Here is an 18,621-nt window from a genome sequence, read left to right as displayed (position 1 = left end):
ACTTTGAGAAGATCACCATATAGAAAAATCCAGACATGTGCACCTTTTGAAATGGCTGATCTTTTCTAACTTTGGCAAAAAATGTGCAAAAGCTAATAAAACTATTAGGAGAGGAAAGTTTTCCAGGACCTGTTTAAAGGATGAATTCCACTTAAGGAAAGGCATTAACTCCAAACAAGAGTTTTCCAGCATGCTCTTCCTCCAGCTCTTTCTGGAAAAGGTACACCGTAAATTGAAAATGGCAAGCTGCACTTACAGATTAGCCAATAAAACATTGTCTTAGCTGCTGTGATTTATGTGACACAGCTGGAACATGGAAAAGGCTATTTAAATGTGTTGGGTGTCCATGTTGCTTGTTGATTTTTTTTCCAAGTTGGACCAGTGGAACATGGGAAGGTTGTAATTACAGGCAAGCAGCTGGGAAATTCCAAATTGTGACCAAAACTCCAAAGCTGTATATTTTTTTCAAACATGCATAGTTCATGAGATATTAAGTCTGAGGATACATTGATGTTATAATGGAGTAGTCCTTTAGAGTTCCCCATGTTGCCTGTATAGCCTTTTGAGAATCAGAGGATTTTCTATAAGTTGTATTAAATTTTATTTTTTTTACTTTGTTAGCTGCCTCTACACTATATACAGGCAAAACCAGATAAAATCTCTTCATCGTGGTTTAAAAAGAGTCATTCACGTCACACATCTAAGGCTTTAAGAGCTACACAAAGACAGATTTCTTACTGTTGTTTTGATGTAATGTTGTAGCTGATGAATCCTATCTCTGCCTATTCATCTTAGGAATTTACATCAATGCTGCTGTCAGTTTAGTACATGATCAATAGCACTAGGTTTGGACTGCAGGAGAATACATTATTTTACCTGCTGCTCTTTGTTGCTGTGACTCATTGTGCTGCTGTATGAAAACCAGTGGAAGGGCTAGGTGTGTGACTCAGAAGTAAGAGGTTAAAGGTTAAAAGGAACAGCCAGCAAACCCTTGTTGTTATAACGATTCATAGATAAGTAAGGCAAAGGTTGGAGTATTGTCTGTGCACTTTAAATGGAATGAAATGGTTATTACATTAAAGCCACAACTTTCCCATGGTGCACATGCTGGATTTTAAAAGCTCATATTACATTATCTTTGTGGAAAGCAATATATGCTTTTGAATACTGTTATACCAAAGTGAGTGTTTCAAATCAATCTATTTTTGCAGTTCTAGTGAAACTTGGGTGCTTTTGAATAGTGAGATTGAATTCTAATACAAAATTGTGAGTTTTTATATATCTATATCTCGCTCTCTCTAGATAGATAGATAGATAGATAGATAGATAGATAGATAGATATAATGATCAAGGGGTTGCTGTCGCTCAGATCATCAGCTAATTGAAAAGTCAGTGGTCTAATCCATGGCTTCTTTAGTCTGCACATCGAAATATCCTTAAGCAGGATCTGTGTTTCTCCCTCAGAATCCATCAGAGTGCATGTGTGTGTGTGTGTGTGTGTGTGTGTGTGTGTGAGAGAGAGAGGAATGTTGGATAAAAGCTCTTGTCTGAATGTATGTGACTGGGTGAAAGAGCCCTGTAGTAAAAACGACTTTTAAGTGCTCAATTGAGTAGAAAAGCACTACATAAGTACCAGTCTATTTACAGTTTCGATAGCAAAGTGTTAATCAGTGATAATCACAGACTTTGTGCCTTCAGGTGTACAGTCTAGTTCAGTCTATTAAAGCAAGTTGAACCCAACGCGTGAGTGCAGCGCTGCTGTCTTCAGAGGCTGGAGGAGATAAAACGTATGACTCAATCTTGTTGCAGTGCGTTGATAAGCTTGTTGGGAGCATTGTTATCTCCCAGCATGCCCAACCACTTGAAAGTGGTCTGGAGCGGTCTTTGCCTTATAAAGCCGTAGTCTGCGCGATGGCACCCTGAAAGTCACAGGCAGCAAAGAGGTTACTCTTTCAGCTTAACCTCCAATGGGATGCTGGGCAGGACTTCCAACAGTTTACATCAGAGTAAAGCTAAGACTCTTATTGGATAGAATATTTTATATTCGGTAGATATAAAATAAATTCTTCATATTTTTGTTAAGTGGGTTTCTGCGCTTGAGAGTTAAATGATTTTAGATGAGAAGGTTGACTCTAACTCAAATCTTGAATCTGTTTTAGGCTAACGATGCTACCTGGTTAGCATTATTTAGCACAAATATTCAAATTGGTAAGAAAGGCTCACCTATTCATGAAGTATCCCCTGGTTTTCCTCTGTCTCGCAGAAGCACTCCAGGAAATAGTCTAGAACATCTCTCCTATAAAACCACAGCGCAGGCTGCTGTTTTTAATCCTAGCTTTCTGTACCAATTAAACAAGAGCTCCTTTGCTAATTATTGAGCTTCAGAGGTGTACAGACAGGTTAGCTTCCCCTGCCCCCACATTCCAGCCTTTATGCTATATTAAGCTAAGCTCATTGACTTTTGATGGCAGCTTCATAATTATTGCAGGTAGATTAAGTTTCACATCTAACTCTGGCTGGGAAGGGGAAAAAAGAGCTTTTCCCTTTGAGAAACAGTGTTGAGTGCTTATTGGAAATGTTGGTTTTCATGAAATCAACACAGATAAATATTTTAGATTTAATTGCAACAGTTGAGAGGAAAAAGTGTGATTTATTGTAGACCAGGCTGGTTTGGATTACATAGTCGAAATCCTCCTTAAAGTGCTTTGTTTTTCACGAATTGGTATCCACAGCAAAGCCAAAAAAGGAAGCTTTTTTCTCTCCTTGTTGCCACGTGCTGCACACGTGCCGCCCCTCGCTTACTCAGACAGTTCCTAACCAAAAGTTACTTGATGGGCAAAACTGTGAATTCCAAAGGTTGTAAATACAGCCCTCATTTATGATGCCTCGAGATAAGATGTGCTTCCTACATGCAGAAAGCAAGTATCTTATTATTACTTCATTTTTATTTCTTCTTAATCTGCAACGTGTGCCTTTCAGCCAGAGCTGAAAAAAGTGTAGGAGGTGTAGTGGAATGAGGGTGTGCGCAAAGTGGGGTAGGGGGTTGATTTGGAAGCTTTTGCCCAGTGTGGGGTGTCAAAATCAGACTCTAATTTCCATTGTGTGCTTGCTGACCTGCAGCCCTTTGGGAGTGAAGGCATTTGCAGCTGAGTTGAGCTGGACAGTAGGGGATGGTAGTCGTGACTGGTTGGAGGTGAAGTTCAGCCCATTTGATTTGAGTTCATTCAGTTCAAAGTGTAATTTACAGACGAACTAACGCAGTCATAAACTCTCAAAAATGCATTCATAGTTTGAATAATGGAACTGTAAAAAACCCTATAAAAGCCACAGATTGCAATGATTAAAAATGCCTTTTTATCGGAATGGTTCAGGTAAGCATAGAAATATCATCTAGTGAAGTGTTTCTCTTACTGTGTTTGAAAACCCAGCAGACAAAATGGAAAGTGATCCTGTGTTTGGCAAACAAAAAACAAACCAAAAAAGGCACATTTTAGAGTAGCAGTTATTTTCCCCCGGACCTGGGATTTGCTGAAACTGCTGGAATTTTCTTTCTTCTTTTTGTAATTGGATCACACGGGTGATTTGCCAGGTTCTGTAAGGGACATGCTTCAACTTAATTGTACATTGATGAAGTGCCAGCTTGCTTGTTCTGACCACAGTACTGTAAATTGGATTGCTGTAATGAACTTCATGAGGTTCCTGATTATAGAGAATGAGCATATAGACATATTTATACTTAACAAGCTTTACAGTGTGAATTTTAAGGAAAAAGTTTTTTCCTCAAAAAACTAGGGCTTGTAGTATTACTTCTCACTTTTTTATGTTCTTGTGTTAAATGAAAGTGAAATGTAAGAAGATCAGCTGAATGCAACTTCTATTACATTTCAGTTTTGAGTCAATTGAAATAAAAGAGACAGTGGTAGAGTTGTTAACTATTGTTTTTTGTCTTATGTTATCTGCTTTTGTTCATACTTGTTTTGATTCTAAGAAAAGAAAAGATTTTAGAAGTAAACTGGGTTCAAGGTCAGGGTTCTCAGCAGACGACCTGCACGGGAACTCGGTGTCTGTACACAGCAGAAAAAAGTGAAAAGTTAAGCAGCCACATAAGCTAAGTCGAGTCCACAGATCACATGTTGGCTGTCTTGCGTGGTATTAATCATTTTGCTGACCAAGGGCTGCTCTAGAGACTTGGAAGAGTCACCGATGTGCACTCACTTATCTGTGAGTAATTATATGTGAAGATAGAAAGTCACAGCACAGTTAAAGGCCAAGGCTTTATTGCCTCAGATTTAAATAACCATTGAGAAAGGGTGACACGCGCAGCCTGTTTTATTACATGTTGAGCTAACAATTATATATTAAAAAACCCCACAAGTGTTTAAATATTTTTCTGCAGAACAGTTCTGTTTACCTTCTGCCTTCTAATGGATATGGACTTGGAATTTTTTTTGGATTTTCAAAACAATTGAGACAGTAACACATTTTGAACATTGCTTTGGAACTTCAAAACTGGCTGTTAATTTAACATTAAATCAGACCAGTCATGGATTTGTGAAAACCCTGCCTACAATAGATACTCTTCCACTTTGAGGAGCTTGTTTTAGGCTACCAGCTGACAAAAACCAAAGGCATTCTGACAAAGCCAGGCTTAAAATATTAGCATATTTAAGACCTAGTCTATACAGTCCCCTGTTCATGTTGAACACTGAAGCAGATTTACTGCAGTAGCAGAAGACCGCTGAGTTCCACTTCTGTGAGTTAGGAATGGGAAACTGAGGCTACAGTTCATACCAGCTCACCAAAGATGGACAATAGAAGGTTGTCAATGTCTCTTGATTTCTTAGTCCTGATTTCTGACCCTAGGGTCAGAGTTTGGCATAAACAATATGCTGCTGCTGGTGTAGTGGTGTGGGGGATATTTTCTTGGCATTTTTTAGTGTTTAAAAAAACAAGATGTGTAAACGCAACATCCTACCTGAGTATTGTTGCTGACTTTGTCCATCCCGTTATTATCACAGTGTGCACATGATGGTTGCTTCGAGCAGGAAAACTCACCATGTCACAGAGCTCAGATCATCTCAAATTGCTTTTATGACAATCAGATCACCCTACTCAAATAGCCCCCACACTCGCAGATCTCAGTCTGATAGATATGTTTGGGATGTGGGGGAACAGGAGATTTGCATCATGGATGAGTAGCTGCCAAATCTACAGCAACTGTAGTACTATCATGTCAAATGGAGCAAAATCTCAGAGAAGTGTTTCCAGCAGCTTGTTGAATCTGCCATGAAGAGTTACGGCAGCTCTAAAGGCAAAAAAGGGATCCAACCCAGTATTAGTGTCTGCTTTAACAAGGATCAATTTTCTGATGGTGTATTTTGGTCTCTTTTTTTGCTGTGTGGTAGCCAAAAACCACCTCATGAGGTGTTTAGGGGATAATCCCCCAATGTCACTACCATCACAGACTGTAACAACTTCATTACAGAACTACCCAAAATATATTTAAGCTACTCCCTACCCTCAAATATGAAAGTGGGAGCAAGCAAGCAAGCAAGCAATTTATTTATATAGCGCTTTCAGATCAGCCACGAGCTGAACACAAAGTGCTGTACACTTGACATGCCAAACATGATACATTGAGCATGTTAAAAAAAATGAGAAAAATAGTAATAATAAGATAAGTAATATATATATAAACACATTTAAAACAATAAAATCAGCACATTAGATTAAAACAATAAAATCAGGGTCAGACTGTGTCATAAGCCAAAGAGTAAAAATGAGTTTTAAGACGTGTTTTAAAAGTGGACAGTGAAGGGGCCTCTCTAATGTGCTGGGAAAGATTGTTCCACAGATTAGGAGCAGCAATAGAGAAGGCCCTGTCCCCTTGAGGATGATTGATTTGAAACAAGTTTCATATTTTATCTTCTATTGGCAACATTTTTTTAAGTAGTTTTTCATGACCAGCAATAAAGTACTGTCTGTTTGCCTTTGTTAAGCAGCTTAAATGTTCAACATTTAACCATTTTTATTTGTTATCTAATGACCAAGCTCCATTACATTTAATGCTTCAAGTATTCAATGTGCATTGATATTTCCTGTAGGGACAAGCTAATATGCAAGCTCTCATCCCTTATTTTACTGCATTAAAGTCATACCGCCGCGACCCGCTGGCTAGACAGGCCCTGATGAGCAATGTCTGAAACAATCAGTCTGGTCATACTGCGCCAGACTCCACCAGCTCTAAATGTAGATAACCATTGTTTAGCTGGACAGAAAAAAAGATATTGTAGCTAGTTGTTACAGCCTCTTGTACACTATGTTTTCTCAGAGAGCCTCATTGTGGTAATGTGCACAACAATTTGTTTTGGAAGCATAAGCTATAGTACTCATTACAAAAACAAGACAGGACGTGAAGGGGAGGGCGTGTAACAGACCATCACTGATCTCCACTGGTGGTAAGGGTATGTGACAAAAGCAAATCCTTTCACTTTTTTGTGGTTAATGGACATATCACTTTAACACTCAGGCTGGTAGCCCTTTAAGTTATTACATTTATTACATTTACATTTATTATATATTACAGGTATTACATCATCTCCTAACTACACAAGTAAGAGTTGTTTGAATAAAAAGACTGTATATAGTGTAGTTTAATTACTTTACTATATCCACTAAATATAAAACATTGTTTTATGGTTTTGTTTTATGACTTGTCCACCGAGAGACTGAATGAGGAAGCAGCTGTCTGCTTTCTGTATATAAGTGTCACTGTGTGTTGTTCTGCTATGTGGAAAGCACGCCCACTTTGTCACTGTCACTATTTATGTATGAATTCAGCAGAAAGTTCTCATTAGTGTTCACGACTGCATGTTTATATTTGTGTAGCATATTGTAAGTGTGGGCATCCAGCATGAAAGCAGTTCAATGAAAGAAAAGTCAAATGGGTGATCGAGTTGGGTCAAATTCCCACTGGGAGGCGGGAGGCAAAACCCACAAATCCCCAGAGGGAACAACCCAGACTCTAATTAAGAACTCGCTTTTATGTCTGTATTTGTGAATGCACACAAACCAATATGTATGCCTGGGAGAGCGCTGCAGATGTGCGTTTGCGTCGCTGCGTTCACATCCTCATAATTTCCTTTTTTTTTTTTTTTTTTTATTGTGCCTTAGATTGTTTTTCAGTTGGCAGTGGATGATATAGAGATTATCTAGCTTCAGCTCTGTGACAGAAGTAGTATTTGAATCCTTTATGCAAGTAAAATTTCTACTATACCACAGAGTAAATGTCCTACATTGTCCAGAAATATTCATGGAAAATGTACTTGAAATGTAAATAGTGGAAGTGCTTGTCGTGCAGTTCCTGTCAGTGTTATATTTCTGGAAAATGATACTGATGCAAAAACTTGTTCCTGTGGATGGTCAAAGTGAGCTTTTTTTAATGGTGGTGACTATTTTAACCTGAAGCGTGTGTTTTAAGCTTATTACTGCTTATATATGTTGAATATCTGTTGCGGGGTCCTTACCCTACAATATAAAGTGCCTTGAGGTGACTGTGGTTGTAAATTGGCTCAATATTAATAAAGTTGAATTGAAATACTAGTCTGCAAAGTAACTTTAGCCGCTACATAAATATCAGAAAGTAGAAAAGTGAAACACAGTTTAATGTACACTGTTGAACTGAGATTCAAGTCGCCGCTCTGTCTAGACACATTTATATTATACGCACGCACAAGATTCTGAAATGTTGATATAGAACATGGCATAGTGATAATGTTTATGCTTTTAATTCTTGGAGCGTGACCTATGTTGGATTTTTGTGGCCGATCCTGTTTCTGTAGCCTAAAAGCATTCTGATATAGATATTTTCAGTTTGTGTCTCCAGCTCTGTATCTAACAAGCAAGACATTACTTTACATCACGAAATGGCACATATCAGACAATATATACACGAATGCCAATATTGGTGGAATGTTTTTTTTCCAGTGTTATAAAGATGATATTTTTGGCAATGATTTGTTATTTGTGTTGTAAACAACAATTGCCTCTATAACACATTAGGTAAATGAATGGAGCATATTGGTGAACAATATAGGCTTCAGAAATTGTTTTTAAAATTTCTTTATTTTAAAAATTTTTTAAACAAATAAAAAGGTCCACTTATGAGATTTGGTTGCTGTGTGCTATGCTTGGCACAGTAGTTTGTTTTCTTTTGTTGTTGTTTTTTTTAACAAAATTGTTTAATGAATTCTTGACCATTCAGTTAAAAATGGTCCTACTCACATTGAAAACTCAATTTTAGATGAGACTTAATTTCGATTAATTTAAACAACTTTTGAAATCTATCCTGCCCAACTCTTTAATAGTCAGTTTATTTTAGAAATTTTGTATCTATTTTGAAATATTTTTCACAAACACATATAATAATTCAAGTGATTATAAAGGCAACAGATTAAACCATTTTGAAAATTACATGTTAGAGCAACGGGGTTGTACACGCTAACATGGCTTAACAGATGACATACATATGACAAGTAAATACTCAGGACCGCAGATGTATTTTTTATTAATATTTTAAATGTTTGTAGCATATGTTTGTTTTAAATTGATTTGTTTTATGGTAACAGGATTGCAAATAACAGACTGATCACTGTTAGGGCAAAGTGCTTGTAAAAAATAAATGGTAAATGGCCTGTATTTATATAGCGCTTTACTAGTCCCTAAGGACCCCAAAGCGCTTTACATATCCAGTCATCCACCCATTCACACACACATTCACACACTTGTGTTAGTGTTTTCATGGGGAAAGATGCTAGCAGTGGAAATAAAGCAAGGAAACTTGGAATTTGATTTGTGTTCTTTGGGGAATATGAGTAAGAGTGTTTTGCCTTGATTGGAGTGGCACACTCCATCTAGCCAGAAAGTACTGGAAAAATACGAAATATGTCAAAGAGGGCCTTTAGTGTCCCCATGGTGTTAGCACAAGTTGCATGTCTATCACCGTGTTGTCTCTTCCTTTAAATGAGTTCCGGTAACAGCGCTGCAAAATTATTCTTTAAAATATCTTGATGTAAAAAAAAGTGTCAACTATTTTTAAGTGGATTTCTAAGTCATTTTAACATCCTATTTGGTTACAAAGAAGTTGAGAAAATGTTCTCAAAGAACTGTTTTGTATTTTAAGGCTTTTAAAAAAATTCTCTCAGGAAAAGTGCAGTTTACGCAACAAAAGTATCCTTTAGTCTTTTGCGCATGCATTATTTTCAAATTCATGGGTGGGACAGAAAATACCCTGCAGACTGTAGAACGGCCCACGGACACCTTTAAACTCAACAATCAGTTGAGCACATCATCCTTCCTTTGTTACATTCCTCCACTGATTGACTTTAATTTAATCTCATGTCCGTACATAGAGATGACTCTTAGTGTCGTTCGTCACTAAAACAACAAACCTCGTGCCATCAATTGCTGTGTATTGGGAGGAGGGTGCTGCTAAAATAATGCCCCGGCTGTTCTGATATCCCACAATTCTACTCTCGGCTGCATAGTGGAGTTTGATAGGCTGGTGGAGAGGGGAACTGCAGCAGAGTAGCACCGCTGTCAGGAAACAGAAGCCCACTACGAATGCAACTCGCATAACCAGCTGAACGAGGACGCCGTGTCTGGTAATAAACCCATTTTCTTCGCTGCTTGTCGTTTGTACCATTACACCGAGGCTCACTTAGAGAAGATGCAAGTTTCGCTGCTTGAACGGCTCTTTGTGAGGTTTTGTCTCGTGCCACATTTTCGATCGCGTGCTCACAGCACCCGCAGCCGATGACAGATGATTAACATTAGAGTACAGTTTTACTGTATCTACTCAGGCGGAAAAAGTCTAGTGGACGTGGTTAACCGAGTCAGAAACGGGGGTCATATGGTTTTTCTTTCTTTTTTAATCCCACTGTGGTTTCACATTGTAACCATTCGGCGCGTAACACTGAAGCAGAAAATGTTGCTTTTTGCCGACTGAGCTGCCTGCAGCGGTGGTTAATCTGAAGCTAAAAGTCGGGGTATGCACGGATATTTTAAAGAAGCGCACCGCTTGAGGTGAAGCTGGCTAACGTGCTCAAGTTTCGGGGCCAGAAAGTGGGTGAAATTGGTGAAATGAGACGATACAGATGCTTGTCCGACCTTCAGTCCCTCCCGTTTTTACATCAGTGAAGGAGAGCGCTGAGTCACTGGCAGGCAGTGTTACAATTTGCAGACAATTAATGGATTAAAACTGTCAGATTGTCCGAGGTTAAGACGACACACTTCGGTGTTTTTGATCTGCAGTGCGGTAGGCGTGGTTAGGGGCAGGATGACACGGTCTGGATCCTCTTTTAGCATCCTTACATCCTTGCTGCCACAGCATGCAATGGCTGGAGACTGATTTGACAATTTAATTAAGATGCACAGTAAGCTGCTGTTGCAGTAGCATTGAGAGGCAAGAACATTGTGGGCCTTGTAGGCAGGGATTCATAACTCGTTTACTGAGGCTGCACCTCTGTTTACAGCTTTAGTTTGCACAGTGACAATGGAGGAGGCAGTCTTTTCATTTCACTCAACAAAAACTGCTGAGACCATTGATTTTATATGAGGAAGACCCAAATTTATATTGGTCAGTATTGTTGAATCATGATTTTTGGCTTGTATTTATACATATATAAACCATAATTTGTCTCATATACTAAAGAATAAGATGCTCTGACATCTGTAGCTGTGATACAAATGGTGACTCTCATATCAAAGGCTACAAAGATGAGCAATGACCATTTGTAACTTTTTTCTACTTCTAAATGTCACTCATCAGTTATTTGTCCAACTGTGTTTGTGTGTATATATAATGTAAAAATGTCTAGACAGACAGGTGACTTGATTATAGCACTTTCATCATCAGGATTTTGTAACACAAAAATCACATGAATAGCTTTGTAATGATCTGATCATTACTAAAACATATTTTTAATAGTAAACCACATGACTATGGCTCTGCTAGCTCACTCAGACATCAGTGTATCTTTGTATTTTTTGTTGTTGTTGTTGTCTGTAACAGCTCATCAAGCTGGATTAGGTTGTAGAATTATGTTACCTTTAAGTTCTAGTAGACACAATGCCATGTAGTGACTGCTCTTAATGGGAATGCACTGGTATTCCATCAGTATTTTTCAAGTTAGTCATTCTTGGCCTATTACTGTCCAGTGAGCATAAAACTAATTTAAAAACATAATGAGCAAATGTGCCTTCAAATTTACACAGTAAACAACGTAAACGGGGAAATAAAAGGTTTATTTTAACTTTTTTTTTTTTTTATTAGTGCCAGCAGGCATTATTAGTAATTAAGTCAGATTTACTGATTGTAAATCTCCTAAAATGCTTAATCCCTTCTGGTCCGTCTCGGCCACAGTATAAGAAGTTATTAGCTTCTCATCAATATACAGAGACTTAGTTCTAATCTTTTACATTAACAGGGGTTTTTCCCTTTGTCAACTAAGGCAGACAACTCAATCGAGAGCCACTAACTCCAACAAATCCTATCAGACAGATTGTGTTTGTGTTACCCTTTCACAGAAGTCATCCATGGCCTTAAGCAACTGCATGTCAACAATCCCGCGTTGATTGTGTCGCGCGGTGTGCATAGTCAGAATGCAATAACAGTACCGGTAAGCTAGCTGTGTTGCCCACCGAATCATCGGAGGCCTCACTGCTAAAGACAGTAATGTAAACGCAGAAAGCCGACAGGATTTATGGCCGCCTCAGCAAAAATGCTCCCTGCTTGGAGTCACCTTCATGTGACCAGTCTACCTTCCCCAAATTCTGCTCTTGAGGTCTCACGTGTCGGCTAGATTTGTGAGGGTTCAACCAAAGGGCTTTTTAAAATTGACATCTGAAACGGCTGCTAAATTATATAATCAAATGTGCAAATACTATTTGATCAGATGTCACAAGGCCGTTTTCATGGAAGTCTCAGCGAAACCTTACAGGGATCATTTGAATGACTTGCACTCTTAAGCTGTAAACTGGCAATGGAGCGTACACACAGAAGCCATAAACCATCTGCCTCAGATGCTTGCTGAGTCTAAGATTTTACAATTTCACGCATTTATTGTCTTGCAGGGACCTTTTACAGAGAGTTGTTTTTGGAATGTCTTTGCTGGCTCTTCAAATGAAACCCATGTTTTTAATTGTCAGAACTGTTGACATGCTCAAATTTTCCTACACCAGAGCAGGAGAACATTCAACCCAGTGTGGTATAAAACATCTGGGTCGTGTAAAATTCTTTACTCAAGTGCACGACTAAAATGCACAAAGCTATATGAAAATGTTGTAAGGAAGGTTTTCAACTCAACTTTTGATTAACTGGAAATGGCAATAATGACCTCTATTTCATTGTTGTCACCTTGTGTGATGTCCAATCAGGTTTTTGTGTTTCAGTAAACTCGGAAGTTTCCTGGGATGATGCTGGACAGCATTTTTGGCAGAAGTCTTGAAGGTTTAGGAAGTTCTAAAGCTGTGATTAATCTTTTTTTTTTTTTTTTTTTTTGATTAATCTGGTAATTGAATTTGTTAAGACAGCACTTGGCTTTTTATATATGGCGGTAATCTTTAGATGTCTTTTTGTGTCACAAGTACAGCACAAACCCAAAACAACATTTTTTTAATTAATTAATTTTTTTTAGTAAAGTAAGAGGAGGTAGAGCTTTAAATAAAAATGTTTTAATTACTTAAGTTATTTATTTTGATAAATAACTATTTAAGTAATAAACTTAATTGATTTATCTACTAAATCTACTAAACCACAGACTTCTCCAAAAACATGTCAATAATTTTCTTAGTCAGGACAGTTGATGAGACTTTGGGGATCTGCAGGGGTGCCTAATTTGAATGTCCAGACCAGCTACGTGATATCTTGTTACAGCGGCTGGGTTTTGGTCTGCGACAGCTGTCGGCCCTGCGGCCATGCAAAATGGTCAGATTTTATTTGGCAGGCCTGCTCGGGATGGGCCTTGACGTGTCAAGCAACGCAGACTATTCCCCTCCATGTAACCTCCATAAGTCCCTGAGGGGTAATGATTGTGGGGGCAGGGGCGGCAGGGATGGGCCCAGCTGTGGTGTACTCTGGCTAATAGCACTCGGCACAGATGGCAGTCCCTCATCCTCCCATGTGTGTGCATGAGACTTAATGTGCACAGGCCCCTTTCCAGCAGTGTGCATTACAATCACACATGGCCCTTAAATGGAGGTCTGCATGCATGGGCAGTCCTACTACAGTATTTAGTGTCTGTGATCAATTATATAATAATGCAGCTACACACCGATAAAACCCTGGCTGCACTTTTAGGATGGATGTGAATATCCACTGCAGTGTACAACCCAACCATTGCAGCTCAGTGGGATTTTATTGGTCTGTCCAGTGACAGACAGCAGGTTTTATTAACTGTGGGCCTCTTTGGATTCACAGAAGGATGAAGCATGATAAAGCAGTATTAATGTTTCTTCAGAGGTGGGTGGTTTCTACTTGTCCTTCCTTGGAAGGCATAACACAGAGAGTATTAGCTTTTATCTTAAGGTGTGACTGAGGAGACTATATCTGCTTTCATCAGCTCACATTTGACCGTGAAGCTACTAATCCAAGAGGTAAATTTGATTATATCTTTGACACTAAGTGCTTTTTTTTTTCTTCTGTAAGTGCTGACTTCTACTTTTATTACTTCCAGAATTTACAGGGGGAACAAACAGATGTTTTAAAACTTCCCATTTTTATAATACGCTTCTGTTTTAGAGACGGTTCCCAGTCAACAAAATGTTTTGCATGTAACTGATTCTAGATCAAGTACATACATTAGTGAAGTTGAGGTGAGAGGATGAGCAGTAATTTAGTTGCTTTGTCAGCACATTGAGTTGTCTATTTCTGTCCTTATATACCTGTTAAAAGGTAAATCTTGTAAGTTTACTAGAGCCTTCAAAAAGACTTGAACTTGATAAAATGGCATTGAACCCTTTCTTTTCCAAACACACATTTTTGAAGTACTTTGGCTGAAACTTGTCTTCTATATTGGTACAATATTGGGCAGCTACTAGCAGAAATCCCAGGCAATACATGGCTTTCTTTCTGAATGCATAATTTATGTACCAGTCCATGGTGGAGGGCCACACACAGGACTACTGTGTAGGCTGTTGTGTTGCACTGTGAAGAGTGCCTGTCACCAGTGACTGAACTTATTCTTCCTCCATTTCTATGGTGCTAAGATGTTCCGTTCCACCACTCCTTCCATAGTTCCTTTTTCATAAAAGGATTAAGAAAGGCAAAGGTTAGCTACGCAGCCATCTTCTGTCAGCTGATTAGTGATCCGCGCCTCAACTCTGCCGCACATGACACAACAAAGTTGCAGCGAAAGAGGTTTTGACAGGATTTTTGCTTGAATTCAGCTCAGTGGTCTTTTACATTTCTCGTCTTCACTTGGAAAACATGGGTTGGAATTTGGACCTTGTGACTTTATTCGTTTATTCAAAGTGCTGCTGCTCAGGCTTTTAATCTTGATTAGGTCATCTTTATAGCCCTTTTTATGAGGTCTGAAGTTGAAAAGTGTTTGATCAGCACGTTGCATTCAGTGACCCTTAGAGCTTAGAATGCTCATGACTTTTTAGAAAGCATAGTTTCCACTGATTTGAGTCCATGAATTACTGTTGCTTTATATCAGCATCATTCTGATCCATTAAATGACCAACAACATGCTGGTTTGAAGTGTTTCTGCTACTTGGCAAAGTTTGAGTTTGCATTATTTTTGAACTGCTAGTTTGAAGCAATTCCATCAGGATTTAAGAGGAGTGCTCATTAGCAAAGATGAAATATTTTCTGGCGTTCAAAAAGCAATTGCCTGTTTAAGTAAAGCATCGTTCTGCATTAGAATTAGCAGCTAATACCAAATGGCTTTGAATCAAGGGGCTGACAACACAACCTTGAGTCTATTCAGCTCAAAACTATTTTGAAGCTAAAAAGTGCAAGATGAACAACGCATCCGAGGCATGAGGTCATGTAGTCCAGCTGTTGATAATCTAGACGCATGGAGCTGGACGTGTTTGCCAAATTTAAATCTTTAAGGTTTTCAGAGATTTTTTTTTCCAGTCTGGTAAAATGTCTTGAAAGGCTTGTAACAATCAGATGTAATCAGTCATACCAAGTAGATGTTATCTTGTTTTAATGTGCTCAATGTTTGAGTTGCAGATGTTGCCATTTCTTAATGACTGTTTGATTATTTTGGGGATTGTCCCTAAGAAGTGTTGGTTTTGTTGATCCAGACAGTGCTGACCATGCCCACAGCTAGAAGTAGATCTTCCTTGGAATCTTCCGTGCTTGCAGTAAACACAGCCCTATAAATAGAGCTCAGGGAAAAGCATACCAGCAGCAGAATGACAGGCATCCATACTACAAAACCCAGGCTCTGTGCAGCAGAGGCGCAGTATGCCGTTCCACACACAAACAGCCTCCAAACCCCACATCCCAGTGTCAAAGACTGTGGGTACAGTTAGCCTCCGGTGTGAGCTGTCCTTTCTGTCATTTTTGTTTGTCAAATCTAGCCATTAGATATATCCTCATTACCCAGCCTCAGGCCCTTGGGACCACATCCATCGCTGGTATGCTGCTATTCACAGAAGCAGAAGGTCATGCCATGAAAAACACGTACTGGTGCAGCTCAGACACTTTGGATTCCTGAGTGTAAACACTACAGAGAAACTGGGGGCTTGTACTTTAATACAGAGTTAATCAGCTGTTTTGTGTTGTTAAAGTAACTGCAGATAAGAAAAAGGCAGATTACTTTCTGCTTTCTCCAGTGAATTGCTGCTTTTCATTTAGTTTTCCTCTGTGGAATTAATATATTTAAGTTTGATTTTTTTTTTTTGTTTATTTTTGATATTTGCTTCGAAAATGTAAAATATTTTCCAACTTCAAATTCCCAGAATTGTCTGAACAACAGGTAGGAAGCATAAAGTGATGTTTTTTTTGTCTTGTGCAAAAAATAGTGGAGCTCCACACTGGAGAGCTTGAGATGTTTGACATTTCCATCGGATTCATTCAAATATTTAATCAATTTAAATCGTTTTATTATGGTTTCTCACTTAATTTCCTCCTAATCAGCAAATTAGGCCAATTTAATTGATTTACACATGTAAATTTTTCACAGATGCTTTTATCAGAATGTGAAACAACTGCAGAAGTTCATAAATTATTTGATTAATAAACTGACAAAAGTAATTGGCAAATATATTCAGACATTTTCCTAGACTTATTTTTTCTCATATTTTAGAAACCAATTTATAAAAAAAATACTTGCAGAAATAGATATTTGTTACAGTTGCAGATATTATTTTAAATTTGTTTAATTCCCCTTAGTGAGCTTTGGATATATTGTAGAATTTGTTGACGTCATGGTACAAGCAGTCCAAGCCCTTAGCCTTGTCAGCTACTGACACTACTGTGATTAGTTAAAAGGGGGACGTGAGTGCACCAAAGCCACTTGCATTCATGCCTATTCTGCTGTCAAACAATATCCACATCTCTGCATTTGCATCAGAGGGGAGCTTATCGTTAGACGGGCCCGAAAAGCGGCACTGCATCAATTCATAACAAGTCAGCTGACTCATCCACTTTTCCTCTTTACCCTCAATTTTCCTCCACTCCAGTGTGATTTACCATGACAACTGAATCAGGCGCCGACTCGGAGGCCAAGCAGCCACAGGAGAATAAGGAGACAGAAAAGGGGAAAGCAAAAGCGGCATCCCAACCCAGCCAGGTGGCAGCCGAACCCGCCTTGCCTCAGAACCAACCGGAGCAGCTTCCAGCCGCCGTCGGACACAGTACCCCGGCCAGGAAAGAACAGGTCAGCCTCTTTGTAACCACATCCACCCACTGTCACTTCTTTTAAAAATGGAACATCCATCCATCGCATCCACCATAATTTTCCTTTAAACATACTTTTACTGAATTTAATATTAGGAAAAAAACAAAACAAACTTTGCCACTTTATTTAAGAATGATTCTTTTGTGGTGTAAACATTGTATAGATCCTTTTGAATTTGACAAAACATTACACACCATTCATCCCTCTTCTGAATGAATTGTGGCTTTGTGAGGAAAAAATGGAAATGAACGTGGGGAGGGGGAGAGAATGTGAAGACGTGACCTCAGTCCTCCATGGCGGTTACAACCATGCGTCAGATGCATTTGTTTGTTTTTGAGGAAAGCCTGGTGTTCAGTTAGAGCTTTATATATTAGAAATGGGAAGACGGATAGATCAAGAAACCTTCAATTGTGGATGCTTTGTTTTCAGGCTTTACAGCAACTAAGGCAGTTTGACAGATATAGTCACTGTCACTGATCGGCCACACGCACGGGCAGTTTGGTGAGGGATGATTTTAGTTGTTTTATTTTGCCGTCTTTGTGTTTTGCCTGTTTCACAGGTTTTCTAAATAACTTGTCTACATAACAGCAAGGATGCCACAGCCATCCTTGCTGTTATGTTGAATAACTTATGAATGTAGTTCAGTAGAAACCTGGCATTATTTGCAATCATCACAACAATCATTTGTTGTACTGACTGTTTTTTACATCTCTCCCAATTTGCAACTTCCTGCAGCTGTGGGGACAATGATTGGAAGAATTTAGGGAACAACCTGGAATTAAACCCGTTGAGTTGAGTCTGAACTATGATGAAGACTTGGTGTATTTTAAAATGTATCCATAAGATTGCACACCACTTCGACGCATGAACATGTTTAAATGATTTTACATGTTTGACAAAGAAGCTGGACGAGTCTAAAACCAGAGAACAGTGATCTCTGGTAGTATAATATTATACCCTGTAGCCTATCCATGTTATATCTGATGAAGCCTGGGAAGCTACTGATGTTATCTGAGCACTAAGTGCTTGTCTTCAGGTTTTGGCCCAAACAGCCTTCTGGCTCACTATTTAATCGATCTACAGATTGAATTTCCAGTGCTTCCAAACTACAGAGGTTCAGTGTGAGGTAGATCCCTGCTTCTTCTCTAATTTATTACTTGAAAGAAAAACATTTTCACCAGCTGCACATGCTTGTAGATGTGGTCTCTTACTGTGGTAGTTAGTGGAAAATGTATATAAAAAGTTACATCTCAAACAACTTAACAGGTCACATTCCCAGTCTACATAGTGTTTGTGTTGCTTTAAACGTCTAGGATGTGTTTACTCACTCAGAAAACTTTAAATCCATGTTCAATAATTTTTTTTTTTTGGTGACTTTGAACTTTGAACTTCTTAATATGTTGGAGTGTGTAACCATAGTTTGAATGTGCTCAGGCTCACAACCCCACTCATTCAGCAGGTTCTTATCATGATGTGGAAAGGAGAAGGATTTAAATGGTGCCTTTGTTGAAAAGAAGCTTACACGTGAATCATAACAGGCTGTAATGAGAGAGCAGCAGTCGCAGGGCGATGTGATGGATAAATTAATTATATACAATGCAGGGTAATGTGGTGAAACGGTGATGAAATAAATGACATGTTTTCATGTTAACAAAGTCTGACTTGTACAATATTTTGCATTGATGTTATTGATATCATTTGTCTA

At 38.7% G+C, this 18,621-nt stretch overlaps 1 protein-coding gene across 22 annotated transcripts in view; it reads left to right on the top strand.

Moving 5' to 3' along the window:
* epb41l3b (erythrocyte membrane protein band 4.1-like 3b) overlaps window positions 1–18,621 on the top strand; it is a 54,627-nt gene that overhangs the window by 2,275 nt on the left and 33,731 nt on the right. For 21 of the 22 annotated variants that reach the window (XM_085256000.1, XM_085256016.1, XM_085256010.1 and 18 more), the window contains exons 1-2: window positions 9,546–9,662; window positions 16,699–16,895. In XM_085256000.1, coding sequence (XP_085112126.1) covers window positions 16,710–16,895 — 186 coding nt within the window. In that variant the 5' untranslated portion in view covers window positions 9,546–9,662; window positions 16,699–16,709. Of the gene's footprint in view, window positions 1–9,545; window positions 9,663–16,698; window positions 16,896–18,621 lie in introns of those variants that run through there. The other variant, XM_085256006.1, reaches the window with a different exon arrangement.

Source organism: Mchenga conophoros, linkage group LG18, assembly GCF_057382185.1.
Source record: "Mchenga conophoros isolate Kocher_MC1m ecotype Shallow Benthic linkage group LG18, M_conophoros_male_GT1.1, whole genome shotgun sequence".
Classification (NCBI taxonomy): Eukaryota; Metazoa; Chordata; class Actinopteri; order Cichliformes; family Cichlidae; genus Mchenga; species Mchenga conophoros.
Note: the sequence above shows the minus strand (reverse complement) of the source record. Positions and strands in the feature narration are given on the sequence as shown.